The sequence below is a fragment of the Littorina saxatilis genome, linkage group LG1 (genome assembly GCF_037325665.1).
Source record: "Littorina saxatilis isolate snail1 linkage group LG1, US_GU_Lsax_2.0, whole genome shotgun sequence".
Classification (NCBI taxonomy): domain Eukaryota; kingdom Metazoa; phylum Mollusca; class Gastropoda; order Littorinimorpha; family Littorinidae; genus Littorina; species Littorina saxatilis.
In genome coordinates this window covers 65,843,493-65,854,650 of record NC_090245.1, presented here as the reverse complement: position 1 = coordinate 65,854,650, position 11,158 = coordinate 65,843,493, and the positions used below count along the sequence as shown (strand labels likewise).

Below are 11,158 nucleotides of genomic sequence, written 5' to 3'. Positions count from 1 at the left end.
CTCTGTAAATTTACCTCCATTTTAAGACTCCCTCCTATCTGAGACCTCATTTTCTCAGCTTTTTTTAGGCCCCAGAAGTTAGTGTTTTTTTGGTTTTTTACTGTGCAACAAAGTTGTATGATGTAACTTGGCCGTCAGTGCAGACTCCCCAGAGTCTCAGTGTATTTTACATAATGACTCCACGTCTCAGTGGTGACCGCATGTGACCTCAGAAACAGAGGAGCAATTGCACGTGAAACTGTGTGTGTGTGCCACGTTGTTGCCAAGACTCGAGGCCATGAATCAACGACTGCTTGTAAAATAAATGCGATTGCCGCGTGGAATAAATTCTGATTATGGCGCAGCGGCGGTATACGATTTGTTGTGTAAGGTTTTCTTTCACACACACACGCACTCACGCACACACACACACACACACACACACACACACACACACACACACACACACACACACACACACCCCTCCCCCCCCCCCACCTACCCCGTCCGCCCACTGCCTTCCCAGTGCACTGTTTATGAGAGCCAAAAGCCAAGATCGAGGGCGATGATTGTAAAGGTGTTGCAAAGATCTAGAAAATAAGCTGTGCACACGTAAGCACAAGACCAAACACGCACGGAAAAGATCCTGTAATCCATGTCCGAGTCCAGTGGGTTATAGGAACACGAAAAGTATCAGCTTGCATCCCCCGGAATCGGAGTATGATTGCCTAAGAGGGGGGGGGGGGGGGGGGCATTCGGGGCGTACGTGCCCATGCGTGTAGGCCTACGTGGGATTCGCAGCCCACGAAAACAGAAGAAGAAGAAGACGAAGAAGAAGAAATAGTTCGGGTATCTTATCTTTCGCTCCTTTGTATGTATGTGTGTGTGTGTGGGGGGGGGGGGTTGGGGGGGGGGGGGTGGCTGTGCGTCAATCTGTTCGTTTAACAAAACCTACTTACGTCTGACACATTTTCGTTCAAGACAGCAGTAAAAACGCAGGTGAACAAATGATTTTACGTAATACAGATGATGCAGAATACACAATAGACGATGTTCGGAAATAACTCTGTCAAAGTGTCAACTAGGCTATCAATCTTGGTATGTGTCGAAGTCGAGGTCGAAGTACGCTCTCATCCCATGTAAAAGCCAGCAGGGATCTAATATGGTGATTTACGAGACAGATTTCACGGAAAGTAAAGTATCTTTTAATCCAAGTGGCAAAGTCTAGGCCGATGCACCAAATACATTTTGCATTACAACTTCGCACAAGTACAATTGATTACTGTCTGGAAAATCCTGTAGACATCGTTACTTTTCTTCTTTGGGCTCAAGACGGTAGTTAAATCGTCTTTTGAATCCAATGGTTGGTCTGATGCGATGTGGCTGCATTCTGGAATGTTCCAAACCTGGATGAAAATAAATTCAAGTAGATTTTTATTTTCTACAGAAAATCTCATTACTTGTACACGTAAATTCTCATCTATCTGTGTGTTCATCTTTCGGGAACCTGGGCCGCAGACTATTTCTCGTGTTGCACTTCGCTTTTAAAGCGACACACCCCGTGTCAGAAATTGTACTCGTTCCTATTCCTCTAGACTTTTGGTCAAGTGGGTGATGCTAGTGTGGCTGTGAAGCCAAATGACACAAACGATAGACGATTTTCGGAAATAACTCCGGGTTTCTATGGGTTGTGAAGGAGGGAAGACTCTTGCTTTCCCGTCTGACAAATAACTTAACATGTGCGCCTGTCCACGTGTTTCCGACACACCGCTAGCTTGTGATTGGCCCCTCCAATGTGTGTTCGAGTAAAAAGAAAGGGCATTCACTCTTTCACAACCCATACAAACCCGACTTCATTTTGGAGTTCGTCTTTTGCAAATATTTATTGTTAAAGGGAACACTTCAAATCCTAAAAATATGAGTCATTATATGGGTCGGTGTTTGTTGAAGACAAGAGACGGAGCGTTCTCACGAACGTAGGATCTAGAACCTGTAAAGTTGACGAACAAAAGGCACAGCAGGCATTTTGATCAAAAGGTATCACACTTATCATACATGTATTATATCATTATCGTTATGATTTCATTATCAGTATCATTCTCGTATTGTCCCATCGCTTGGACATAATGGGTTGCAGTGTCGCACTACCCTGTTATGTGCGAGTTTAGGTGTAATCAACCACCTGTACTTATTGTAGAATGACCGAGGTCTTTTACATGTCCACGGTGGAGACACGGGGGTAGGACATGGATACCATTTCTGATACTCCACTTAAACTGAATCGACCCGTATTCATCATTATTGGGGGAGACAAGACAAGTCTCTTTAAATCTGTAGATCATAGAAATGCCTGCAACTTTACATGCAGCGGCAGTTCTAAAATCCCCCCCCTGTAAATTTTCAAGGTGACAATTAAAATGCCAGCGTTTTTATTTCGAGAGATATACGATTAAACAGCAAGAACGGTTGAAACGATTACATGTTACATTTCTCTCATGGAATTTGTCTAAAGGGTATTACAGATGCTTGAAAAACGTTTAGAAGAGGCTGGTAGCGCGGAGTTTTTGTAGTTAATTATCTTTGCATGATATAAAAATGTCTAAAGAGTATTATCATCGAGTTTAGAGAGGATTCATCTGGTTTAATATGGGATTTTTAGGGGGGGAAATAATCTGGGCCTTTCTATTTTTGTCACTTAAGGTGAGAATAATTTCGGTCGTTAGCGCTGTCGAAGAAGGATTATTTTCCGACTGCAGTCACAGTTTTCACCTTTAGTTCTCTTTTTCTGTTAGTCTCTCAGTCTGTCTGTCTGTCTGTCCGATCTCCTGTCTATATGCATATATATCTGTGTGTGTGCGTGTGCGTGTGCGTGTGTGTGTGTGTGTGTGTGTGTGTGTGTGTGCGCGTTTGGTATGTGTGTGTGCGCGCGTTTGGTGTGTGTGTGTGTGTGTGGTGTGTGTGTGAGAGAGAGAGAGAGAGAGAGAGAGAGAGAGAGAGAGAGAGAGAGAGAGAGAGAGAGAGAGAGAGAGAGAGAGAGAGAGAGACGTTGTAACATTGTACTCCCCGCAGAATCAATTTCAATGTCTTCATTGTCCTGGAGTGGTCCTCCGATTTATGTAAAGGCATTAGACAACGAGGTCCTACCATAGTCGAGTCTGCGGCATCAATAACAGACGATGTTAAGAAGTAACTCGCTCGGTTTTGTGGTGTTTTTCCCCTGCGAGAGTTGAGCCCCTTCCAAATATGAGGCACACGCCGTTGATCAGTGAAGGCGTTTTTTTTTTTTTTTTTTTTTTTTTTTTAAAGCGGACAAACACTCAAGTCCTTAATGGCAAAAACCGTAGGACTTTTAATATCAATTTTACTCAGTGAAGGCGAGCGGTCATTGCATCACAGTGAATAATCAGCTCATGTGTGTTTGTTATGCAGAGTCCGCTCAATATGACGCCCTTTTCTTTGGACAATATGCTTTTACATGTAGTAGCTCACTAGTCACTGCTGCTATGATAATAATAATACATGATACATACTTGTTTTTTTGTTTTTTTTAGAGCGGATGTATCCAGGGTGAACCCCTGCTCAGACTGAGCGCTGTACAATCATTGATGAAAAACACATACACAAATCATAACATTGTTTACAGTAAACTCTTACACATGAATTAAAACAGACATGATCCTTTTCTTTATCTTATCAGTGGCCATTTGTAGTTGGCTCACTGTTTTGGAGGGTTACAACTATTGTACAGCAAATAAAACAAACAGACAAGAAATTACTTAGGAATTTGTCGATTAGCTTACTGTTTCTGTTCAGGTGGGGAGGTGCATATAGCTGCCCAAGGGCAATTACCTCAGTGCTTTCTGCTGCGGGAAAGCTGTGCTAAGATTGATTGATTGGTGGATTGATGGATGGATTGACGGATGGATTGACTGATTGATTGTTTGGTTGGTTGAATAGTTGGTTGGTTGGTTGGTTGGTTGGTCGGTGGTTGGTTGGTTGGTTGGTTGGTGGAGTGAGTGAGTGAGTGAGTGACACATGAAAACCTTCAGCCATTTGGCTGAAATAAGACTTGTATGAGAGCTTTAAGGGGTACAACAGCAGTGTGTGTGCCGTCGCGATATAACCTTGAATGGTTGAAAACGACGTTAAACACCAAATAAAGAAAGAAAGCAGTGTGTGTGCTACACGCCTTCTTTTTAAATCATGGGTTATTTTCAAACATGTTTCTTGTATCACAGTTTTCTTGATTTGCAGTGAGTAATTCCTCAGTGGATTGGTTCATGGGTGTATCGATAGATGGTTTCATTGAATCATGGGTCACTTTATGTCTTTTTTCATGTATCGAAGTTGCCTTAAATTTGAGGGATTGATTCACCAATGGACTGATGCATGAATAGAGGGGTTTATGGTTCATTTATAAAAATAATTTTGAAATTTAAACAAATAAAAAAAATGGTTATTTATCTGATTATTTTTGTGGTTCTTATTTATTTATCCTATTTAATTTATTTGATCATTGACGAAACGAAAAATTCCATTCAGATTTCAGATTTGATTCGTTGATTGGATTGGATTTTCTTTTTCTTCCCAGGTTGTGTGGAAGCGCGCCGCAGATCCGAACCCCTTGACGATCGGTTTGGAGACGTTTTTTGGGGACCCGAGGTACACCGTGGTGCACCACAAGCACTCACTGGAGTGGAACCTCCACATTCGCGACGCCAAGCCGGCCGATAGCGGGGTGTACGAGTGTCAAGTCATCACAATGCGCAAGACTATCAGGCAGAATATCCTCCTGAATGTATCTGGTGAGTCAGGTAGAGTTAGCGGTGTTAAAGGCGCACTCCGCCGAAAACTGTTCGCCTCATCTTCTCAGATCTTGCCAGGCTTCTACATGGGATCGGACCATCCCTCCACTTGGTCACATACCGAACATTAACATCCAGGGTGCTCAATGGTGTTTTTTTTTTTAAAGAATTAAAAAAGGGTAGAAAATGAATTTTCTTCCATTTGAGATCAAAAACGGGGTCACTCTTGCTTATTTTGATTTTGTGTGTATTGTTATGTCTGCGAGTTTGCTTTTGCGAATTTGATTTTGGGGGGTCTTCGGTCAACTGCATACACACTGATTTATGAAAAAAAAGAAACTCTTTATTTCATACGGTAGGGGATCGAATGAATTACCTTTCTGGCAATATAATTGGTTTTAATATATCTGGCCGCATCACAAAGATCTACAGCCAAATGTATCTGTGTACTTTTTTATGATGGGTAGTGTAGAACTGTCTATTAAAAAAAAAATCCAACTCACCGCAGCAAGCAGTCATGGTGTTGATTTTTCGTATGTGACTAAGTGGAGTCATGGTCTTATCCCATGTCAAAGCCTGACCAGATCTGAAACGATGAGGTAAACTGTTTTGACGAGGCGGAGTGGGCCTTTAATGGACACACTCCGGTCATACATGTACCTCTGTCGGGTTTGTATGAGTTGTCAAAGAGTGAAAACCCTTGTTTTTCCTCTGACAAATAACTTGACACGTGCTCCTGTCCACGTGTTTCCGACACACCCCTCGCTAGTGATTGGCTCATCCAAGTTTGGTCCGAGTAAAAACAAGGGTATTCACTCTTTCACAGCCCTTACAAATCCGAGAGAGTTATTTTCTGAATTCTTCTATTAACTGAGGGAACGGCGGACTGTACGTCGGGGACCTGTGCAAATGGCGTGTGTGGGACTGTAAACAGTTTGTGGCCGTTTAAGACCGTTGGAAAGTCAGCATGAGAATGGTGGGTTGTGGGACGATGAACTTCTGAACACTGTGCCACAACGTGTGTGGGACGATTGACTGTGGGACGGTGAGCTGTTGGGGCAATATTGTGTGGCAGTGAGACGAACGACTGGAGGAACATTTATTTAGAGCGGGCTGTGCAAATATGGACTGTAAAAACATCAACATGAAACCACAAAAGCAGGTTGTTTGGGATAAAAATGAAACGACAACACAATAGATATGTGTATATAATATGTTTGACGGCTTTTATTTCTTTTCAGTTGAACGGCACAACCCCCAACGAACTCCAGGTAAGAAAAGAAAATCGGAAACTAAGTATAGCAATGTCAGTCTTCACCAAATGATGAAGTAACTGTCCTTCCATTGTTTTCTGTTATGACTGGCTGGCTGACTCTGTGTGTGTGTGTGTGTGTTCCAGGGCCGGACTAGGCGAAGAGGAGGGGGGGGGTTGCCAGTGGTGGCCCAGGGGGACATCCCCCCTGGCGGCAGGGGCGGATCAGTTCATTTTATGACTGGTTTTTTTCCAAAGTATATTGTGAAGATATGGGTGTGAAGGCGCAAAGCGCCGAGCCGACGGCGCGAAGCGCCTAGCTTGCTAGGGGGGTCCGGGGGCATGCCCCCCCGGAAAATTTTGAAAAAAAGGATGCAAAATGGTGCAATCTGGTGCATTCTGAGGATGATCATTACCAGTTTCAGGCAGCAGATTTTGTCACTGATTAATACCCCAAAAATTGAAACTCAATGTAAAATAAAGAAATGCATACCTCATTCAATATTTTTATTATTTGGCTGGGGGGGGGGTCCGGAATCCCTAGAACCCACCCCCCCCCCCCCCCCCCCCCCCCCCCCCCCCTCGTTGTGGGGGTCAGGGGGCGAAGCCCCCTGAAGCTGACGGGTAGGTCATATTCTGAGATAGGAAAATGGTCGCTCCTTGCATGAAACGGCATAAAATAAGCAATAATAAAAAAAATTAAATAAGTAAGGTACATGTTTTGGCTAGGGGGGGGGGTTGCGCAACCCCCATAACCCCCCCGGTAGTCCGGCCCTGTGTGTGTGTGTGTGTGTGTGTGTGTGTGTGTGTGTGTGTGTGTGTGAGTGTGCGTGTGCGTGCGTGCGTGCGTGCGTGCGTGCGTGCGTGCGTGCATTGGCGCGCGTGTGTGTGGTTTGAAATCCAGCAAGTTAACCCTTTCATTCCATGTGTACAAAGATCCAGCAAGTAAACCCATACACGCCATGCGTGCACCCGCGTGTGACAGTGTGTGAGTGCGTGTGGGTGTGTGGTTGGAAATCCAGTAAGTTAATCCTTTCATCCCATGTCTACAAAGATCCAGCAAGTTAACCAATACACCCCATGCGTGCAGATATTCAGATCAGCGGATCTCAATACGTGGAGAAAGGGAACACGATGATTCTGATGTGTAACGCCACTGGCTTCGACTACCCTATAGACGAGCTTGATTGGTTCAAAGACGGCCTCAAGCTGACCAATGGAAGACGTCTGCACATCACAAAAGATGTACGTTACTTCTGATTGGTTCTTCTTTCTCTGTTACAGCATATCACAGTGTAATGTCCACATGTGGATTAAATGGAGCCGAGAGAACGTTAATTCTAGCGAACAAATGAACAAACGATCGTCCTCTGGGTTCGTGGGATGTTTCTTCGTGCTCCATCGTTCTTTGCCCTCGTTGGCTTTTACGTGTATGGGCGGTCCCTCCCCCCCCCCCCCCCTCCCCTCAGCCAATTTAGGCTTCTTACTCCGCCTTCGGAGGATGGGTCACATTTGAAAAACTTTAATTTGATGAATTTATAGACCCTTCCCCCAACCTCCTTTACATGTTCCGCTTTCGTCCCCCGTAGCCACTGTCCACCTATAATTAAACATTTCACAGTTGACCTGATTGGAATTAAGTCTAGACGTTGTTTTCCTACCAAACAAACAACTCGTCTCTCCTGTGAGGAAGCCTTCGATCGTTTACATTACTCTCTCTTTTTCTCCCTCTCTCTGAGTCTCTCTTTCTTTTTCTCTCTGAGTCTCTCTTTCTCTCTCTCTCTCTCTCTCTCTCTCTCTCTCTCTCTCTCTCTCTCTCTCTCTCTCTCTCTCTCTCTCTCTCTCTCTCTCTCTCTCGCTCTCTCGCTCTGGCATTCGATAAGAAATACCCACACATGCACGGTAGCGCATTCTTTTCTTGGTCAAATGCCAACTCCTGTGCAAACCTACACACAAACCCTCCCACACACACCCACATACATACCTACACACACACACACACACACACACGCACACACACACACACACACAACTATACACACACACACACACACGCATGTACGCACGCAAACAAACGCACACACACACACAAGCACGCACGCACACGCACAAACACACACACAACACACACACACACACACACACACACAAAATCACACACACACGCACACACAAAAACGCACACACACACGCACACACGCACGCACACACAAACACACACACACACAAACACACACAAACACACACAAACACACACAGATTTCCCCCAATAACCCCTTTTTCAAACTATCACAAGATGTTGTCAGTGAAACTGACATTTCAACGACACCCACCTTGAAATTTGTCCTGGGCAGAGTGTTTGACATGCTCTCCCATGAGCCGTTCCCGTCTTCGCAACTTCTTATTTAATTGCACTCATTGGAATAAGACCTTTAGGGGGACCTAACTCGTATTTAAAATTCGTTCGAAAGTTTATTTAGTTTATCTTGATCACAAACTGCTCTTTTCTTGTACTCTTAAATCTGTTTGTCTGTCTGTCTTTATGTCGGCCTGTCCCGGTCTCTAGCTCTCTCTCCCTCCCTCCCTCCCTCCCTCCCTCCCTCCACCCCCCCCCCCTCCGCTCTCTCTCTCCCTCCCTCCCTCCGTCCTTCCTTCCTTCCCTCCCTCTCTCTTTCCCTCCCTCCCTCTCTCTTTTCCTCCCTCCCTCTCTCTTCCTCCCTCCCTCCTTCCCGTTCTCTCTCTCTCTCTCTCTCTCTCTCTCTCTCTCTCTCTCGTGTCATAAATAAGAATGTAAACAATATACTTTTTGAACCAACAGGTGTCGCTGTCGACCAAGACGATCGTCAGTAAGCTGAACGTGTCACGAGCCGACATGAATGACGCTGGCACGTACGTGTGTCGGGCGTCAGACTTACACGTCACCTCACGCAAGATCCACGTTCTCAACAGTAAGTCCGGCCGCAGACCCCGCCCTGTGTGTAAGTGACACGACAAAATCACGGTCATTGGGAGAGGGAGATGGCTCACTTAGCATTTTTTAGAATTCCCTATCTGTTTGATTCGTTTAGTGAATCTTACATGTTTGATATTGGTTAAGTACAGACTAGGTTGTTGTGGACAAGGCATTGTGCCTTTAAACCTTTATCTTTATGAAATAAAGTTCGTACGTACGTTTGTTAGTTCGTTCGTTCGTTCGTTCGTTCGTTCGTTCGTTCGTTCGTTCGTTCGTTCGTTCGTTCGTTCATTCGAGCGTTCGTTCGTTCATTCGAGCGTTCGTTCGAGCGTTCGTTCGTTTGTTCCGGCGGCTCTAGGCAAAGAAATGGCACCATGATTCGGTCACGCTTAATGCGGTTTGTTCAAACAAGAGTTTATTCCATTTGAATATCATTACTGTTATATAAAAACAAAAATTAAAATAAAGAATAGTTTATGAAAAAAATGTGTACAATGCCAAGAAATAGTGTTATCGTCCAAAGAAGAACACAAAATAAGACACAGATATATATGCGTGCTCTCATAAACGCATGCGTTTCATGTAGAAGGTGTTTTTTTTTGCTGCGCGACGCAGCTTTCATGAAAGCATTTTGTCAGGCTTCTATTCAAGCTTTTCAGAATAGATACGTGCTATCAAAGGCACACACACACACACACACATCTCAATTCTCAATGAACCTTGTACATTCTAGAACACAATAGAACCCCGTACACGATAGTGAATAAAAGAACCCTGACACAAACAAGTGTTAGAAATCGTTCCGAGAACGAAACAGCTTGGTTCGGGTTACGGAATAATGACATCACATACAAGGAACGCTTTAACTGTGCAATCATTAGGGTTTGAAAAGTTGAATGATTTTGTAATTACGCTTCCGGAACAGTGCAGTATTTATCGAGAGCCACCGGACCAGTCTGTTTTTGTATCGCTGTGCAGTTTAAAGCCAGAATTTGTTTGTTTGTTTGTTTGCTTAACGCCCAGCCGACCACAAAGGGCCATATCAGGGCGGTGCTGCTTTGACATATAACGTTCGCCACACACTAGACAGAACTCGCAGCACAGGCTTCGTGTCTCACCCAGTCACATTATTCTGACACCGGACCAACCAGTCCTAGCACTAACCCCATAATGCCAGACGCCAGGCGGAGCAACCACTAGATTGCCAATTTTAAAGTCTTAGGTATGACCCGGCCGGGGTTCGAACCCACGACCTCCCGATCACGGGGCGGACGCCTTACCACAAGGCCAACCGTGCCGGTACCAGCCAGAATTTGTACTTTCGGCCATCTTGAAACACGTCAAAATGGGGCGCAGGGAAAACACCAAACCACGCGTGGCCACTTCATTATTCCAAAAACAGATAGACTGCTAACGTTCCAAATTGTAAACAAAAAATAAAAATAAAACAATGAAAAAAATATTAATTATTTGTTTGTCTGTCCACCATAACGACCATTGTTAATGTTTTGTTTTCTCAAGAAATAAACGTTCGAATACCTAACCATTCATGTTTTTACATTTAGTCAAGGTTTTTTTTAATTTTTTTTTTAGATTCCTTTTTTTTTTATTTTTTTTTTATTATGCTTTTTTTTGTTTTTTGTTTTTTGTTACAACACATTATACATTACATCACAGTTCACATCGCCACATACATACATACAACATGCATAACATTTAGTCAAGTTTTAGAGAGGGAATCGAGACGAGGGTCGTGGTGTGTGTGTGTGTGTGTGTGTGTGTGTGTGTGTGTGTGTGTCTGTGTGTGTGTCTGTCTGTCTGTCTGTCTGTCTGTCTGTCTGTCTGTCTGTCTGTCTGTCTGTCTGTCTGTCTGTCTGTCTGTCTGTCTGTCTGTCTGTCTGTCTGTCTGTGCGTGTGTGTGTGTAGAGCGATTCAGACCAAACTACTGGACCGATCTTTATGAAATTTGACATGAGAGTTTCTGGGAATGATATCCCCGGACATTTTTTTCTTCTTTTCGATAAATACTTTTGATGACGTCATATCCGGCTTTTTGTAAAAGTTGAGGCGGCACTGTCACACCCTCATTTTTCAATCAAATTGATTGAAATTTTGTAAAGCAATCTTCGACGAAGGCCGGACTTCGGTATTGCATTTCAGCTTGATGGC

At 44.1% G+C, this 11,158-nt stretch overlaps 1 protein-coding gene across 1 annotated transcript in view; it reads left to right on the top strand.

The window, feature by feature from the left end:
• Positions 1 to 11,158, top strand: part of LOC138976672 (zwei Ig domain protein zig-8-like) — a gene marked incomplete in the record, with an annotated part of 297,407 nt that overhangs the window by 267,490 nt on the left and 18,759 nt on the right. Inside the window, 4 exon segments of the mRNA XM_070349551.1 lie at positions 4,571 to 4,784; positions 6,026 to 6,055; positions 7,127 to 7,281; positions 8,855 to 8,984. Of these exon segments, the coding sequence (XP_070205652.1) occupies positions 4,571 to 4,784; positions 6,026 to 6,055; positions 7,127 to 7,281; positions 8,855 to 8,984 (529 nt within the window).